Source organism: Leuciscus leuciscus (genome assembly GCF_965113295.1).
Source record: "Leuciscus leuciscus genome assembly, chromosome: 21".
NCBI classification, from domain to species: domain Eukaryota; kingdom Metazoa; phylum Chordata; class Actinopteri; order Cypriniformes; family Leuciscidae; genus Leuciscus; species Leuciscus leuciscus.
In genome coordinates, this window is record NC_138745.1 from 9087327 (window position 1) to 9107687 (window position 20361).

Here is a 20361-nt window from a genome sequence, read left to right on the forward strand (position 1 = left end):
TTCAAAACCTAGTTAGGTGTCTACATAGACAGCATTTTAAAGCATCACGGTTTTGCTCAGGCTGTTCCTGAGGTAGTCAGCATCAACATGCTAAAGTCAAGCTCTACTGAAATCAATCAAGTCTAATCTGCTCTGCACTTTGCGTGATATGTAGACGCACATATGTAGATGTACAGTAGTTACGTTCGATTCTTGAAAGAATCTTAAGTCGGTAACCACTCGAGAACCAGTTCGAAATGAACAGATCAAAAAGAACCGAAAGATCCAGAGGATAACCTTGAAAAACTTCAACAGTCAAAACCAGTCAGAATTCTGTTCCTTTTTGTCAGAATAGGAATTTAGGAATATGAATACACTTATTTTGTACGTTTTATTATGATCTCTGTTGCATTCTCTTTTTGCAAGCAGAAGCTCCGATTGGCTTCTTTTTTAAACAGGTGATTCCCCGGAGGTTTGAGATTTAGCATGCTCCAGGTCAACATTTCTCACTCATTGTGACAACTAACCTATGCCACTCCCACACCATAAACCCGTTAAAGTAGTCGGAGCAACTTTTCTCTATTTACGGATATGACGAGACACGCACAGACGAGTGACGCAAGTATGCAATTTCGCACAAAAAGCATCCCGCTAGGTCTAAAATATAAACACTTATAACAGGCTTACCATAGTGAATCAGGGCAAATCAAATCACATTTTGGAAGAAAGGTTAATGGTGTATTAACTCGTCATTTAAATTTTGTTAATTTGGGGGAAAAAAGTTACATAGTGCAGCTTTTATAAAGAAGGCAAATTAAATTAAATTTAAAATATATATATTATTTTTTTAAATCCCACCTGTCTCATTGCGGTTTCACCAATCTTGTCTGAGTGTTTTCGGATACTTTCCAAGAAGTCTTTCAGGTCGGACATGGAGATGTCCTTAATCTCCTCTCTGAGTTTAGGAAGTGTCTCAGCCATAATTTGGCAGAACCTGTACTTGCTCACTCTGGGAATATAAATGTTTTCTAGCTGCTCCATGGTTTTCAATGCAGAGTAGTATCTGAAATGGAAAAAAGTCATGTCAGTCACCACTTTACTAGTCCATAAAACCCCTTAAAATCAATGATATTTCAATATGATAACAGCTAATTTATATATATATATATATATATACATATATACATATATACATATATATACACATAACTGGTTGTGTAAAATAAGCACATAACTTCATATAAAATACGAATATAAAATAGGGCCCTGAATCTAATCAAATTGAAATGTTTGAGGTATTGGTAAATATTGTATCACTGGCTAAGAGAGAATCAATGTCAGATCATATCATGATGAAACCCATAATCCAGAAAATCTTTAATATTATTTGTCAAGAGTTTAAATGAAATTTTTTATAGTTAACTACAGACCATTAATGGCTATTAAGCCATTTAGCAACTTTGCTGTATTAATATAAAGTGTCTGGGTATCACAGGTGGGCATTTATCAGCATTGCACAACAACACTACCACAACAAACTTTGGGAAGACTAGACCAATAACTGAAGCTGTCGCATCAAATAGCTGCAGAAAAAAGCTTATAAATGCTAAAGAAGTTTATTAAAAGCCTGTGTTCTTACTAGTCTGTGCTCTCCACATGCATTTCTTTCTTTATTTTTTACTTGTATTAATTTCGCGCGGAGGCCAAATATTCCATCTCCATCTACACCAAACTATTTATTTTCTAAATATATGCAACATGGACTCAAATATAAAAAATTTACACAATGTATGAATGTGCCTGTCCATATTCAACGCATTAATAAGTTTATTAACTTGTACAGCCGGTGCCTCTGAATGCTCCCTGACCTCACCGCTCTGAAGTGCGCGTGCGTCCGTGTGGAAGGCCAAAGTGGCGCCCTTCCCAGCGAGTGTTACATGTGAACTGCGAAAGAATCCCTGCCTGATTAGACCATGTCCCAGCCTAGTCATTAGCGCGCAGTGGCGACACACAGATTAATGGAAAAAAACATTGCGCTAATTGCCTCAATTTGGAGGATGCCTGTCATGGGCCTGCCGGTACAGGACAGTGCTGTGAAGAAGGGCACACACAAGGTCAATTGTCTTTGCGTTTGAATAGTTTATTTATTCATGATGTGTTATGACTGACTAAGTAGACATTAATGGACAAAAAGGGTCATTATTTTCAAGTTCAATGTGACCTTACATTCATCCCTTCTTTCCAGGAGAAAAGATCGAACACTTCTTCATGAAAGGGGTTTGAATGCATTCTTAGCAGAATTATAATAGTTCAATTGATTTTTTTCATGAGAACACTGGCACTTTCCACAAACTCCTTTACTTTTTAAAGCAAAGGCACAAATATCATGTTCTATGAAATGAAAACTATTAGATATCTTAGATCAATTACTATTTTACATAAAATTATAACTTTTTTATTATATACACAACATGAAAAGTAGATCCCCTTAAACAATGAATGAAGTTTAAATGTCTGCTCAATTCATTATAGAAATAATTTTTTAGTTATTTTAATAGCCAAATCACATATTATTTCATTGCTTTAGGTGCTACCATCACATGACTTTCACCCTATTTCTAATTATGTATTTTTCTCAAATTTAACACTAATTGTAGTTTTGACTACATTCATCAAGCTCATTCATTCAGTTATTATGACAGATATTACAAGGCCATGAGTATAATTATATGGTATAAATATTAATGCTAGAACATCAAATCATTCAAATAATAGTTTTAAACTGCAAACCTCAAACTTAAAAGCTCATATATTTAGTTGGACATCATGAGGTGGGTGAAAAACCCCTTTGCTGAACTCCATTTTGAAGAGTTTCAAACCTATTTCATCACCATTAATGACTATGACTTATTTGCAATAAAGATATAAATTAATTAGTAATAGGTTACCTTTTTGATTCAAGCTGCTCCTTCAATTTGCTGTACATTTCCAGGACTGTAGAAATGTAAATAAAAGAGGATAATATAGAGGAAAAAAAACATTGTATTAAAAGAAATCAAACTGAAACATTTTGTTCATTCAGTGAATTGAAACCACTTCCTAAGTTTCTTTTATTGCTTTTCGAAAGAAACGGACTAAACAAACCACAACCTAACTTAATTTATCTACAGCATCATCAAACAGGTTAGTTTGATAAAACCACTGTAACAAAAGAGCATCAAATTCTCTTTCTGTCGGTCCTAACAGTTTATTCTATAAATGTTTAAGTCGGAGAGACAGTAAGACATAAACACAGAGCACTGTTTAATGAGGACCTGGACTCGTTACTGTAATAAGAAACCTGGGAACATTCACATTTACAGTTTCTTGATTGTTTTTACTCGTCTTTTGATGAAATCTCTAGAGTGTTTGCAAGCCATACGGCGAGATTTTAACGAGCGCCTTTCGGTTACGCGAACGCGCCGTCTCACCGGGAATGCAGAGCTGCAGCTTTTCCACCGTGGTGGCCATGTTCCTCTGCTGAACCCGGCAGCGGATGACCTCCTCCGTTTGGGCCGTCACCTTACATAAGGGAAGGTCAAAGAGTGTGAAGCCCTCTCAATTAACGAGACAGTTCTCTCTGCTCTATTGTCTGATAATCGACATTCTTTTCTAACGGCAGACATGCTAACAAAGCCAGACTGTGCCATACCTCCCGTCCGGCGTCTTGAAGTCTTCGATTGGTGTCACTCACTTGGCCCTTAAAACATAATATCACTTTTGTTAGACAAATAAGCCCACAATTCCCTGTTGTAACTGCTCACCCTTGTAATCAGATCATACTTCATGAGGAGTCAAGAACAAAGCCATGCAAATTCAAATTAAATGTGCAGCGGGAACTTGAACTTTTGGTCGGTAGGGAGCTTTTATGGCCGGTAATCACTTCTGACAGCCCTTTCTAACAGATTCTGTGACAAACTTCTCAATTTTACTTGGGATTTTTGAACTTTGGTTGTTCCTCTGGCTCTGTCAAACAATTCAAATCAATGACCCAATTGACCATTGGTCCCTTGTTGGTAACTTCAATGAGCTCTATGTGCCATTCATTGTCTGGGACAAAATGCGGATAGCATTTTCTGGTAATTAAACATTCATTTTTTTCTTCTTCTTTTTTTCGGCTGAACACAAACGCTGGGTGGCTGATTAACATCAAATGTGAAGACCTCCACACCACTGAGCCAGTATAGTGCCCCAGGTGCAGGGACCGCACGGCCGCAGACTTTCCCACATATTAAGTCTCATTAGGTCATCGTAATAAGGAACCGCTTTTTGAGTTTATTTAAAATCTCTTTTATTCGCGAACAAAGGGGGCCAACGACCTCATTGATGCCGTATGTGCTCTCTTGTTATCTGAATATGCTTTATATAATTTGGGTCTAATTACAAGGATTGGTGAGCCACTCCTGTGCCGTTTGGTCACCATATTTCACTCTGGGAAGTGGAAAGGGAGCTAAAGAGAATTGGCGTGCGATTCCAGTGCGAGGGTCTGGAGCGCGCTGCTGGACCTCATAAACGCGCAATGACCGATTTGTCGTGGATGAAAGCTAGACACTATGGGCGTCCAATGGGACGCAGCATCCAATGGGAGATTGTGGAAACCAACAAAAAACAGCACAATAAATATAAAAATTCAATTGTGCAACAAACTTTCTTCTGGTGCTTAACCTTTCTTAATACAATTTCAACATAATTGTCTACTGTATACTCTACTGTAGAATAATTTATGTTCTGTCATGCAACAGCCATTTTAAAAGGCTAATACTGTCTAAACATGGATTTGAAATGAAATACCCCTCTCTATGGGCAAAATACCCAAAAGTACTTTATAACAACATTATGCACAAACAATATTGCAAAATAATTGCCTTATGTCAGTAAAAATCATTATGTTTTTTTTTTACATTGTTTTTCACTAAATGAACATAAGGAATAATATTTAATTTATTAGTCTATTATTTTCTTTAGTACACTAGCGTTCAACAGTTTGGGGTCAGTAAGACTTTTTTTTCAATATTTTTAGTCTTATTCAGCAAAGACACATTAAATTGATTAAAAAGTGACAGTAAAGACATTTATAATTTTACAAAAGATTTCTATTTCAAATAAAAGCTATTCTTTTGAACTCTTTATTCATCAAAGCATCGCAGTGAATTAACATACTAGAATAATTTCTGAAAGATCATGTGACACTCAAGACTGGAGTAATGATACTAAATATCCTCAAATACATTTATTAAAAATTTTATTATTTCAAAATATTCCAGGTTTTACTGTATTTTTCATGAAAGAAAATGCATCCTTGTTAAGCATTAAGAGACTTATTTCAATAATATTTAAAAATTCTTACCGACCCCAAACTTTTGAACAGCGGTGTATTTGTACCATTTTAAAAATACAAAGTAATAATAAGTAATATTATCTACATATATTTCTTATTACAACATTTTTAGTGTGTAAAAAATGCCACAAGAACTAACAAAGCATTTTGAACTGATTCTATGGAACTTAATAAAAAGCTTTTCAACAGGATTTAAAATCAGAGCAACATTCACTTGCCAGAAAATTCTAGCTATCACCAGCTCTGTTTAGTATAATGGTATATTTTCCAGTACCATGATTTTACCATATGAAACTATTATAATACCATGGTATTATCACAAAAAATAACAGGGAAATGTGTATTATTTCTCAATAATAATGAATATCTTATCATTTCTAATCCCTGATATAAATTTGATCATGATTTCCACCTACCATCAGTTTCTCAGCATCCGCTCGGACTTTCAGCAGTTCTGTGATGGCGTCCACGAATCCCTGATGATGGAAGTTGCACATTTTCTCAATCTCTCGGTCATGGTTGCGTATTCTGGCATCAAGTTTCTCCATAAACCTTTTGTGTGCGTTGGGCTGGTCATCGTAAACGGATCTATAAAACAAACATCAAATTAATACATTAAACTATTTCAAACAACAAAGAAATCTTCATTAAAGATACACCGAAGTGTCCCAGAATTCTACATGAATGAAGAGAGATGCGTCATCAACATGAATACACTTTTACAGTTTTTCATGGAGAAGCACTCAACTTCTCAACCCAACTTTTATTTATAAAGCACTTTCAAAACCATTTGAATGGACCAAAGTGCTGTCCATAAATAGTAAATAACTCTTAAAATACATAGAAACATAAAATAACATCAAAACATGACACCAAGAAAATCATTCAACCAATCACTCACAGTTCTCAGACCTAATCAAACGGTAAAAATATCCATGCTTGACGAGGATTTTAAAGATAATGGCAACACACATTTCAGAAAACATTTCAGAAAATGTAAAACACCTATTATTTTAATGTGATTAAAGGGGAGAAATACACTTGGCGCTGATGTCCATATCTTGTGTTTCCCCTTCAGATAACACGCACTTCTCCTTCAGTACTCTGCAGGTGGTGTTCTCAGTCTCAGAGCATGTGTGTATCAGTAGCTGTGGTAGTCTGTGTACAGCAGGGAGAGCTGGCGAAGTGAGGCCAACAGATGGGCCGCTTCTTCAGTGTGCTGTGAGATCACAGAGTGCTTTGCCCTCCTCACTGCTCCAGATGGCCAAGAGAGCCGTCTCTCTCAGTGAAGAAGAACAGAATAATCCAAAATGATTCAGGGTCTTCTCACTTCCTGACACAGACGGGAAGTTTGAAGGGATCTGACATTGCACAAGTGCTGCATGAATTCTCATTTACAATTAATGTGAGACAGTGAACAGACCATTTTATTTGTTTCAAAGCGAAACAGAATGTTCAAAATGCACATTCAAAATGTTCTGTTTTTTGGGACTTATTACCCATTAGTCATTGATTGTGTGGTATAATTTGCGTGTATAATTATATTCACACAATATAATTGATTGTGTGACAAAAGTGGTATAAAATGCCATGGTATTACCATGATTCATAACCCAAAGGGGGCTGTAACACATTACTAGAGGATCCATGAAAAATCTGAGAGAGAGAAAAAATGATTTCTTCTATAAATGTATATCAGATATTCTATCTATATAAGACATTAATTAAATATGTTAAAGACAATATTTTAACAAATTCCTTTGGTACATTGGTACATATTACAGTTAACTAAAACAAAAACTATAAAAAAAAACATTTGTTACCTGAAATAAAAAAAATGTTATATAAAATAAAACAACAATTAATTTATTTGAGATAATTGCCAATGCAACATCTCATTCTCTTTTAGTTAAACTCGATGTACTAAAATAAACTAAAACAATAAAAAGTTATAGACCTAAAAAAAAAACTAATAAAAATGACAACAAAATGACTAAAACTAACTTAGTTTTAATAAAATTAAAAAATTAATTTTAAATATACATATAAACTATAATAGTATTTAAATGATCCTAAAATAACACGTTCTTTTAATTTCGTCTTTGTCTTTACAATAGATCATTTCTTTTTTTTAAACACCATTTAAATGTTTTATTTTTTATTTTGACATATATTTTATACATGAGAAAATGTAGCTTCCTTTAGAGATGGGGCTGGATGGTGGATGCATGAATAGTTCTCCAAGTGCGCCACCCTGTGTGCAACAAGGGAACGATGCATAAACAAACCAGCACTGAACATGACACGGTTACTCATCACAAGTGACAGAAGTGATGTACACATGTAATAAATAATAAAGATGACCTTAAACACTAAAATTCATTAATATACTGCCATGCATTAAATAGACCCAACAATATGACAGTCCCAACAACATTCAGAAGGGGAACGTGTTTTTATACTTCGGAGCAGTATATAATCATGTGTGCATAAAATAAAATACATTAGTTTTCTTGTCTTTATCAAACGCCCATTCAATTAAATTTTCAATTCACATTTATTTGTATTGCGCTTTTCATAATACACATCGTTTCAAAGAGACTTTACAGAAAGTGCATGGGTCTGCATTACATTTTAGAGTGATCTGTTATCAGAGATGATTGTGTCCAAGTTATACATTTCAGAAATGTACATATCACACAGTTAGCTAACAATGTATTAATTTAACAGCGTATTAATTACGGGCAGAAACAATGAGCTCATTGAGGTAAAGAATACATTTTGTTAAAAAATGTTTAGGATTATTGTGTCGCTGCCACATTCCATCCAGCACACCTTTCTTTCCTTCAAAGCGGAGCGCTTTCGTTCCTCCCTAAAAGCCCTGCCAAATAAGTGAGTGTTGTAAAACGCAGTCTCCTGTTGCTACGGACTATGGAATGTGTTTGATATTAAACAGTGGTATTAAAAGCGCATTAAGCCACAAAAGAGACACTAGCTGCTTTTCCATTACCCTTCAAATTGCGCAAATTGAAGTTGCGAATTGAAAATACGTCCAAAGGAAACACGTCAATTTCGTAAAACTACCATATATCGCAAAAAAGTTTTACGCTCACATGAGGTGGTTTTCCAGACAATTAAAAAAAAACTATATTTCGCAAAACTACAATGGGAAAAAAATGTCCCCCGTATTTACAGGTCACCTGACCCATGTAAAAGTCGATCTTTCTTTCTACTGGATTCTAAAAAACAAAGAAATGCCACAATTTATCAAGACCTCGAACAGATAGGAGGGAGAAACACCTCATACGTTGCCGCTCACAAGTATCAGGTGCTTTCCTTGTCATTAACACTTGGATAACACACCTACGTCTCCTTCAATAAAAAATAATGGCTAGTGCAGTGGCTGCGATATACTTAGACCTACTAAAATCCGTTACCATGATTTTTAGTATGACTTATCACGTGAGATAAAAAAAAAAAAACGCTTTAGCTGCATAACAGCACTTCATGGAAACCCAATAGTTCATTTCACAATAGTTTTTTTTTTCAACATTTAGAAAATATCGCAAAATTTTTCCGCAAATCTGTAATGGAAACTGCTAGTGTTCCCCAGGCGGCTTTCTGTGCGAACGCTCTGACACTGAGCCGAACGCGGATAAGCAAATGGGCTTTGGATACGCGAGTAGAGATATAACACTGTGGGTTATATCTTAAATAAGCGTACACAGTTGAGAAAGAAAACGCGTGTCTAACAGTATATTGAATCTGTGCATTCGCTCTTAAAGTGACAGCAGCCTAACAACTGCTGCACTCTGTCAGAGAATGTCTAATAAGGGGAGAAGTTCCACTCTCAGTAAACTTCCGGCTTCTGAACTGGTTGCAGTTCCACTCTGGTTCCATATGAGGGCGCTCACAGGACGAGTGCAGAATGAATGGAGGTCTATGGCGCTATACCCCTCAAAATCCACTTTTCTCAGGATATAATTTGTGTAGTAATTTGAATGTTGTATTCGAAAGGAGATGCAAAGAAATTACACATTGCTGGGTGTTAGATTTCTTAGAGTCACTTATTTGCTTTAAAAAGCCTTTTAAAATGTCAATGACGTCATACACATCATACGACCAGAGATACTGCTTTATGGCAATCCTTCAGTCACTTTGGTGCTTTCGCGCTCTGCACTTTCTTTTCTCTCGAGGCATCGACAACACAGCTAGAAGAGTTTTTGTTTTGTTTGTTTCTGGTCCCGCTTCGGATGCCACGATGCCATCAAGCGGTATCTCTGGTCGTAATCAGTCCTTCACTGACCAATCAGTGTTCATTAGCAGAATGCTAGCATGTTATGGGCAACAACAACTCAACCTGTAAGAAACCGAAAGGACATAGGCTAAGTACTCGTTCATTCAACTTTCGACCTATAACCCATGTTGAACTTGCAAAACCAACAATCAAACCTGAGATTTCTCAATGGCAATCGGGTGAAAGAGACAAATTTAGCCGTCTAGCCCCATAGACCCCCCTTCAGAAAATGTTGCACTCATGGGCGATCACCCCCAGTGGAACTCTGGTGGAACTACAACCAAAATTCGGTACATTAGGACTTAATAGGGAGTGGCCCGGCTCTCCGTAGACGGGCTCTGACTCTGTCATTAACGTTACGTTAATGTCATTTCATTCTGTTTTGTTTGTTTTGTTCGTAATTACTTTCTTTGTTCTTATTGTATTGCTGACTGTTACCTTGTCTAATGTAATTATTTTGAGGACCTTTTTCTTACATTAGTTAACCCAGTGTTCATTTGTGCTGAAGCATTGATATTTGTGAAATTTCACTGAGACTTTGATCATATAGCCTACCAATAATCGTGTTAAATAATTGTGATTTCAATATTTTAATACCAAAAATAATTTGCCATTATCGAGCAGCCCTAGCTGGCGTTGTGCAAACTTGTTGCAAACCTACGTAGGTTTGTGCAGGAAGTGAGACTGGAATTAGACAGTTCTCTGATTTTCGAAACTTTGCAGACCTTTTACATTCATAAAGAGCTATAGTACAAAGGACATGACAGGTAATATCCGAAAAAGCTAAATGGGGGCACTTTAAAATACAAGATAAATAAGAAGAACAAAGTGTGGTGACATGGTGTGTGAGGCTAACAAAGTTCTGCTATTCATTTGCTTCCTTGTTTTATAGAGGTGACTGAAAATACAAAGGAACTCATTACAAAACATTATGAATCATGATGAGAATAATAAACTGAACATTTGTTCAAAGATCCAGACAAGCTAAATGGTTTGTCTCTCTATGACTCTGATGTGAGTCTCAGCCTGCAGAAGCAGGTGCTTCCTCTGTTCACAGGTTTGTTTATGTCAGAGGTACAACTTGCTTTGAAACTATTGCGTGAGACATACAATGTAGGAAATGACATAGGAAATGAAGAATCTGAACAGTGGCAGTAATTAGCATGGGGTCATATGAAACAAACTGCATTAAATGATCTCAACCAAAACTACAGACAAAAATAAAGATATTCATAATTACACATTAGCTAAGTCTTGGACGGCTCACGGCTAGTAGAACCGCCAGCTGGCTCTATCTATCTGATGCCAAGAAGAAGGTTCGGATGAAATCCAGGTTGCCATTGGCAACACAGTCTCAACGTCTAGACTGTGAATGGTCTATTTAAACAACCTTTAAAATGGCACAACTACACAATGTTGCTAGTTCTGAGTGAATTTTACCACAATGTGATGCAATTGCTCGGATGTTCTGAGTGGCTACAAGCAGGGATGAGAAACCAGTTTCATGTTCACAACATTTTTCCAAAAATCTATTTTCTATTTGAATAGAGGATATGCTGAGTGAACACCAGATCTTTTTTTTCCAATGGTCCACAAGGGGGCAAAGAATTTAAACCAAACAGCTTGTGTTTATTTCTTGTTTTTGTCAATGTTTGTTGTTTAACGAAATTAGCCTTTTAAATTAAGTCATATTCATTCATTTTTAGTCAGCTGTACTCCATATACTGTACAAACACACACATTTACATGTGCCAAAAAAAAAAAAGAAAACTATCTTTGTTTTGAAAACAATATATTCAACAATGTGAATTCTTTAAGATTAAGTTTAGGTTGTGTATATCCAATTAATCTCATATAAGATGCGTTTGGTTCTCAATGAACCTTCTGTAAAGTAGGCCTACTTTTAGTTTACCGGTGTTCATTCACTGTTTCGGCTTCAGCTCATGCAGCTCAAACTGGTCAATAGAGTGCATTAGAGCCCGTCCACTAAGAACTTTTTCCATTCATTTTTCCCATTGAGATTTAAAAATAGTCTTTATTAAAGCGTTATAAGTCATGAACCAAACCAACCAGATACGAGGTGACTTTTAACAAACTTATTTGAACTTATTAGCAAAAAGTATTTGAAATGGGAACAAAAAGACAAAGATAAAAGACTGTGTACTTCATGGATTTATGAGGGAAAGAACAACAATCCCATGAAGTATTGGGAATGACATAGGGTGCTTTCACACTAGCACTTTTGGTGCGCACCCGTGTTCGATTGACTAATTGATGACATATGATTCGATAAAGCTGTGTGTTTGTTCTCATTCACTTGCCTGGCAAGCGTGACTGACGCACTGCAAGCAGAGAAAATCACATATTTAATCACTGGACTTCCACAACACAAATCGGCACAATCTCAAATGATTTTGTCTCATTATAAAACTTAAAATACTCCATTTATGGTTATACAGATAAGATTAAGTCATTCGTAACTGAATAAAACAAAATAAAAACAAAACATTGTGCTTTTGTAAAATAAAGAAAACAAATAGGATGCCGCTTTCTGCCGTTCCGGTTTCCTTTCGATGAAGTTTGTGGAGCGCGTCACAAAAATGAATCGAAACTCAGCGTATAGGCTACTAGCAAGCTCTTGCATTGCATGCCATCTGAACTCGTTTTGGGTTGGTGCATAGATCATGGCTGTGTCCGAAATCACCCCCTATAGGGCACTATTTGAGGGACAGCCATTTGTAGAGGTGTCCGAAACCATAGTGGATGTTATTGAGTGCACTCATTCAATCCCAATGCGAATGCTGCTGACGTATTTCCGGTAGAATCTCAGCCAGCGTCTTTACTTCTGCATAGCGTGTTCTATGTACTAGCGGCAAAACTTTCATAAAATAATTTTTCTCAGAAACGGAGACAATGATTTTAGAAAACGATTCGCTAGTTGGAATTCGCATGAAATGAGAGATTACTCACCCTCAAAGTTGTCGATGTAGCTCGAAATATATAATTTAAAGCCCATCTCTTTCTTACTCTTATGTGTGACAGCTAACTGCCTCACAATAGTGTTAACATCATTCACGTTAACCGCTGGAAGTTCTTGTAAACAGCGAGTGTAATTCACCATTATCTCCACCGAATGCAAAAACGACTTTCGACGTAGCACGCGATGTAACTGGGCGGGCTGAGACAAAACGCGGAAAGCGATCGTGCATAGAGCCTATAACAAATGTACAACTGATGAACGCCCATCGGCTATAGAATACCCCATAATGAACTGTAAGAGTCGAGCGCTGAATGAATTCCCGCATCTCGCCAGGATATGGCGCCGCAGCGGAATCAATCATCCATCCATTTTCCAAACTGACCAAACAAACTGTGCTGGTCCAGCGTAATATCATACAGGTATAAATTCCTTTTTAATTGATCAATCTTTTCATTACTACTGGAGCTGCCAGTTTGCAACGTTTCAATTCATTATTAAACATCAAGCACAAACTATGCAAAAGCGACAGCCCTTCCGGCGCACTCAGTGTCCGAATTCACTCACTCATTTTCATTCACTCCTTCAAGTAGACTATATTAGTGGAGTAATGTAGGGAATGGTGAATGAGGGTATAGAGGGCGATTTCGAACACAGCACATCACTTTGTCTTCTGCTCTTTTTCCTGTTGTGGCGGTTAGCAAACAGCGTTATATTACCGTGTGCGCTTCTTCTGGATTGGAGTGTGGATCGCTTGACTGAGTGTATTCATTGTCTGACTGTAGAGTCAGTACTAAAATTGAAAAAAAACGTGACAAACCCAGCATTTCCCCTTAGCATTTTTGAGCTCTGTTGAACAGATTCTTAAACACCTCTGATTGGCCATTGCGTCGACACGCTCAACATATATGTCTGTGATTGGTTACAATGATCAACATTTCAAAAACATGTCTTTGACGCTCTTCATCGAACGCTTACACAGATACACACAGGAGCACTTGAAAGCGGCGTCTAACAGCGGATCCGTCTATCAGCGGATATATTAGGGATCCGTTGATAGACGTCTGCTTTTAAATGCTCCCGCGAGTATCCATGTAAGCGCTTGGTGAAGAGTGTCACTTGGTACCGAAGTCGGTACTTTTGACAACTCTACAGTCAGACAACGAATACAGACATCTGACTGTATGCGTCCCGTGACAGTTCAGGATGAATACATGTACCCTTACACCCCTATTATATATCAAATGTAAGTATTTCGACAGCATAGCAAGCAAACATTTGATCACCCTAGCTAGGTGGAATTACTGGCCCAAACGCTGAAATGAAAACTATGCTTGAATTGTAAGGCGTAGACCAACTAAGATGTTTTCAGCTTTACAAAACAGTTTGCCCTAATTTTTTTTTTTTTTTTTTTTTTTTTTTTTTTACATGCATCCCCTGTGCGGTTACCTTGTCGGCCTTTTCCTGCCACCCAGATGGAAAATGCTGAGGGCGATTTTCTACTCAAAACACGCAAAGCTTTCTAAAATCGGTACCCACTTCCACTGCCTTTCAGAAGGTCATATTACACCCCGTAATGGGATATCCTTTCTGCGAATCTGCACACACGCACACAGAACTACTATCAGCAGGACCATGGTCACAATGAGTTTCCTCCTTCCTGTTATTGAATTCAACAGACCAAAGAGCGGCAAGTTCCGGACAACTGCCAGGAGGTACTGAAGGAAACACAAACACAGAGCGAGTAAAAGTCAAGCCTCTTCACTTACGGCTCAAACACAAAACATAGAACATTATACATCTGCCACAGGGTAGTTAATGAAACTGAACTAAACCCCTATTGTAACACAAGCTTGAATGAGTGTCATTCACTGTGTTTACATTTAACAATATAGGCTTAGGAAATAAAGTTATTCCAGGGTTTTTGCAAAAAGCATCATTCTGAAACATCATGTAAACGTGAACAGTGCTCTCGTTTAAAGCAACATCAAATCTCTTTTCCTCTTCGGTCCCCCTACAGGCTGGAAGCGAAATTGTCCATTACTGCTGTCGTAAATAATTAAGCCTACCGTCGCACGCACGCTATTTGTTTATCCAGCACCAGCTTTGGAAATAACGATGTCCACAGACAAGTTAGAGTATGTTGCATGACTTTATGAAGGTATGATGTGTTGCAACATCAGAAACGAAGAAAAACAAAATAATGACATTGCTTGCTTTTGCTATTGTAACGCTTGCCGTAAAGCAAGTCAAATTTGTAGTTTCTCATGTCTCATTAGAACTACAGATCCGCTACCCGATCTGGCAAACTTGCATAGTGCGGTTATAGCCGATAGAGGGTCGCAAAGCGAATGCAGAAGTGCCGTTCACCCTGTTACGAGTTGATGAACCACTGAAACGATTTTGGAAACATTATTTTAAGGTACAAAATAATCTTTGGTGTTGCTTTAAGACTAAATGGTTTACCACACCCAGGTTTTTGACAGAGAACACAGCACATGTGGTCATATAAACACATAAGTGACATTTATTACAGGTTTCTATAGATAATCTTTAAATTAAATGGCTGAAGTAATGGAAAAGTTTGGAGAAAGCTGCTTGATTATGGCAGCAAACAAATATTTGGGTTAAAGTGATAGGCTAGTTCACCCAAATATTTTTACTCTGTCTACATTTATTCACCCTCACGTCAAGCCAAATTTCAAATCCACAAGACTTTGATTAATCTTCAAAACACAAATTATGATATTTTAGATGAAACCTAGGTTTCTATCCATCCGTCAATGTAACCAAAACTGAAAATATTCAAAAAGGTTTGTCGTAAAATAAATCCATATACATATAGTAAGTTTATATTAGGGCTGTCAAAATGGCTGAAAATCTAAATTCGAACTGTATACTTATGGTTAATATTCGAATTATATTCAAATTTAAATGGAATAATTTCAATTTGCGGAAAAAAAGCTTTTGGCTTGTCTCCTGAGACCACAAGAGAGTGCAATGTGCAAAATATTAATGCACTGCATTAAATTGTTTGTTTATTCAATGAAATAACTGTCTGTAAAAAAGTGCATAAAGTATAAACTTATGTTCATAAATCAAATATAATTTCATAAATTACATAAACAATTATTATGAACATAACAGCATTATGATGTATTTATGCATAGTTTAATACAAAGAGCCGAAGCACCGATCACAGAGTACTTCTTTTGCATTTAAAAACATGACATACAGTGGAATAAAAATAAAATAAATACTTTTTTATTTTAAAAAGTCTCGAGACATGTTTTTATTTACTTATGTGGCAAGTAGCCGTGTAATAAGCGGGATAATGTACATCCAGTCGGTTGTTATTTCAGAATAAACCCTGACAGGGTGATCAGGACGGATGTACATTATCACTTACATGACGTCTTTACATAACTTTTTACATAATAGTTATGGTCGGCACTTGACCTTCTTAGTCATGATATTTTAAAAAAATGAAGAATTCATTTTAATCTAATATGACTGATTCAGTGGGTAAAATCAGTTGCTCCAAAATCCCCCTTTTTTAATCAAACTGACTGCCAAACAATTGCAACCAAGTGGAAAAGCTGAGGCACATCATAAAGCACTTTTCCTGCACACCTTTGAGCTTACAAGGTGAAATTATTAACAGCAGGTGAAGCTTTCCTTCAAAGACTTGATCATATCTGTGGAATGAGAAAATACATCTGTCGTACTGGTAGTGATCAGTGTGAATGTCAGTACAGAACGTGTGGCCTCAGGACATGATAAACAAGCTGGAATGTCGACAAATTTGCATGTCCTGAAGATCTGCATTCTGGAGGCCTTTTTCAACAGCTGGTTTGGTTAACATTCAAATGAATGAATCTCTCACTATCGTCACAACTGTGTAATATGAGCCATCTAGACCTTCTGTTGCCACAACAAATTGCAAAGTGAATTATGGCTTCCAGAAGTTTAAGTTATAGCCAAAAGGGTTACTGAGTTTTCTGACAATATTCACATTCATATTCAGATATAGATAAGAGCTTCCAGTCATAGTGAAAAAAAAGGTCAGCTGAATTCTGCTGAAATCAAAATTTCTACTGTAATGATCAAGCAAAAGGTCTCACAATGAGATGCAGCGGAGTGCTACTGAAATCTATAATTTCATAAATGCATGGTGTGATGTAGCCAAACTTAAATCAAAAATCATAACGACTAAAGCTACCAATTTCATGATGGTATACAGCCATGCTCAAAGTCTCATGTCATGCTCATGTCAAGATCATGATTCACAACATCACAAATACTAGGCTAATGAAATAAAAATCAAGTCAAAGATGTCATCATTCATGATTTACAACTGAAGTGCTACCGAAATCATGATTTTATCAGAAATCATAAAGCCAAAAATCTCATGAATGGTAACAGCTGAGCGATAAAGAAATACTTTTTTTGAGAATTCATAAAGCCTTTTGTCATGATGGAATCCAGCTGAACACTACAGAAATCATGATTTTATCAGAAATCATAAAGACAAAGACATCATGACAAAACGCAGCTGAGCATTACTGACATCATGATTTCATAAGAAATCATAAAGCCAAAGACGTCATGACGAAAGGCAGCTGAGCGCTACTGAAACCATGTTGTTGTTGTTTTGTAAATCATAAAGCCAAAGATGACATGATTTGATCCAGCTGAGCGCAACCGAAATCATGATATTATCAAAAATTATGAAGCCAAAAATGTCATGACAGGATAGTTAAGCACTTCCACAATCATGATTATTTTTATTTTTTTTCGAAATCATAAAGCCAAAAATGACATGCCCATCAAATAGCTGAATGCTACCAACATAATTATTATTATTATTATTATTTTAATCATAAAGCCAAAGATGTCATAATGGGATATATCTGAGTGCTAAAAAAATCAAGATTTTATCAGAAATCATTTTAACTCTAAAGAACTCATTATGGGATGTAGCTGAATGCTTCTGAAATCAAGACTTCATAAGAAATCATGAAACCAAAGATGTCAAGACAGCATGTAGCAAATGTCTACTGGAATAAAAAAAAGCATCATCATGAAATCATGATTTCTACTGAAATAGTCAAGCCGAATATCTGATGATGAAATCCAACTGTGCTGAAATCATCAAATTGTGAGTGACATCATAATTTCTACTGAAATGATCCAGCTACAGCTGAGCTAAGAGCTGAATATTAATATCCAGCTCAACCCAGACTCATTTGCTAACGCCACACCCACCCATATTTCGTCAGCTTTCATTCTTCCGTACTTGAAATGTGTTTGGAAAAAGGAAATAGAGTGTATACTGGAGTATTTAATCTGACAGCTGTCCATTTGGAAAAACTATCCTATTTAAACTATAGCTATTTTGCTCCGAGCTTTCCACCTGTCAACAGCTCCATCATATCCATAATGCAGTGAGACCGTCACTGGGCCTGTGCTGCTTCACCTCAGATGTTTACATCTCATATTATTAAATCACAACAACACCAGACAGATAGATAGATATATAGATAGATAGACAGATATGTCATGGCACATTATGACAAATATTTCACACATAACATCTTCATTACTAGCTGAATGACAGGAAAACGGCGGTCAACAGCCTGTGTCATTGAACGAGTGTGTGTGTGTTTGAATTAGTGTCAGGACAGCATACAGCGACCATTCAAATCATTCATGTGGAAAAACACAAAATCATATCGAATCGGTCATCACTTTATTTGATAGCTTTATCAGCAATGGCAAAGTCCAGCTGAGCTGCATCTTTAGCAAACAAAGGCCTGCTTTCCATCCATTAGACATGAGAAAACATCACATCACCATCTGAACCTTAAATAAGAGCAGATGATGCACATCTCTCACCGTAGCGTCGGCCCCACACACGCCGTGTCCGTGCTCTCGATCTCCTGTAATATTCGTTCATGTTCGGTGATAGTCTCCAAGCTCTCGCTCTCCGCCATGTTGGCTCTAATCGTCACAGTGTTCATTTGTGACAATGCCGAGAGAGATGCAGTAACACGAGTCCGCCGACAGGGGGAGCCAGTCTGCGCCAGTCTGGCAGGGTCAAGCTAAAATAGTGGAACCTTAGAAAAATGTGTGCAACTATCTTTTCTCTTGACCGTAGATGTCACAAAGTCTAATCTCAACACAGTTTATGAATGGATTATTTTGAAATGAAAAGATAAAATTAGACCTCATCATTGCTTGATGAAAATATCATTATTTAAAAAAAAAAAAAATAAAAAAAAAAAATTGAAGCAAAAAAAAAAATCAACATTGATAATAATAAGACATTTTTTTCAATACTTTTAAAAGTACTGCTGAGTTATTCCCTTTAGAAAAAGTAACTAATTGCATTACTAAGTAACTTTTTATGGAAATCGATGCGTACGGCCGTCTGCCGGAAGCTAGTTATTTTAGTCGATAAAGTTTTAAATATGGATATTTTTCCAACACGAATGCTTCGCTTCAGAAGGCCTTTATTAACCCTCCAGAGCGTGTGGAGCACTTTTATCATGGATGGATGGACTTTGATGGACTTATATATGGCCGTTCACTGCCATTATAAAGCTTGGGAGAGCCTGGAATTTTTTTTGATTGTATTGGTCTGAAAGAAGAATGTCATATACCCCTAGGGTGGCTTGAGGGTGAGTAAATCATGGGCTAATTTTCATTTTGGGGTGAACTATCCCTTTAAACCTTCACAATTTGGTTTCCCCAATTTGAAAATGCATCCATAAAAAAACACTATTAATGTTAAATCATAAACGTTCCATATGGTAATGCAATGCATCCATAAAAATACACTCTTTACCTTAAACTTGTTCCTAGGGGCAGGTCTACTGATTCCAGTTCTGCAAAAACATTCCCATAGACCTTTCCTTCTCCTTTGTCCTCTTCTTGGGGACTTGTGGGAGTCTTGAGACTGCTACTGCTGCCGTACATGTCTGTTAGTCTGTGTGTTGTGTAGGGAGAGCCGTGCTCCGGCAGGACATACACATACTACAGTCAGCAGAAAACTGCAACTAAGGAAAAGGGACAGACCTTGTGATCCCTAGTACTTTGAATCCAACAAAACAAGCTTAAATGCTGTGCTGTTAAATATTTCCCAATTGTGCTTCAAGATTTTTTCACACTGCTGGACTGGGATCTTTATTTTATGGTACCTAAGTCATAAAAGACACAGAAAAGGAATGTAATATTGTAAAAATGCTTTACAAATGTTTATGACAAGTTCATTTATACATAAATAAATGTATTAAAACTATTTGTAAGAATAAACTCAAATCGTGCAGCATATATTTACTTTAACTACCATTCAAAAGTTTGGATTTTTATTTTTATTTTTATGAAAAAAAGTATCTTATGCTCACTAAGACTGCATTTCTTTTACTGCATTATTCAGCAAATTAGAGGAATAACTAACATTTCAAATACATTCACATAGAAAACAGTTCTTTTTTAAATTGTAATAATATTCCACAATATTACTGTTTTTATTGTATTTTTGATCAGATAAATGCAGTGAGCACATTTAAAAATCGTAATGATTCCAAACTTTTGACCAGTAGCACAGATTCTGCTCTTGAAACTGAAACGTGAACAAAGAGAGAACTCAGCAGAGAAATAATGAAACCATTTACGGCATTAGCAGTGTTTGATTAAATGTACGGTTGTTAATTTTACATCATCTTA

At 36.5% G+C, this 20361-nt stretch overlaps 1 protein-coding gene across 8 annotated transcripts in view; it reads right to left on the minus strand.

The window, feature by feature from the left end:
* exoc6 (exocyst complex component 6) overlaps nt 1-19677 on the minus strand; it is a 53455-nt gene extending 33778 nt beyond the window's left edge. Inside the window, exons 1-6 of one of the 8 annotated variants that reach the window (XM_082151493.1) lie at nt 19481-19677; nt 5773-5944; nt 3671-3718; nt 3450-3540; nt 2928-2973; nt 838-1042 (exon numbers count right to left, since the gene is read on the minus strand). In XM_082151493.1, coding sequence (XP_082007619.1) covers nt 838-1042; nt 2928-2973; nt 3450-3540; nt 3671-3718; nt 5773-5944; nt 19481-19611 — 693 coding nt within the window. In that variant the 5' untranslated portion in view covers nt 19612-19677. Of the gene's footprint in view, nt 1-837; nt 1043-2927; nt 2974-3449; nt 3541-3670; nt 3719-5772; nt 5945-14079; nt 15881-18528; nt 18820-19480 lie in introns of those variants that run through there. The other 7 variants (XM_082151495.1, XM_082151496.1, XM_082151497.1 and 4 more) reach the window with 7 other exon arrangements.
* Between the last annotated feature and the right edge of the window lie 684 nt (nt 19678-20361).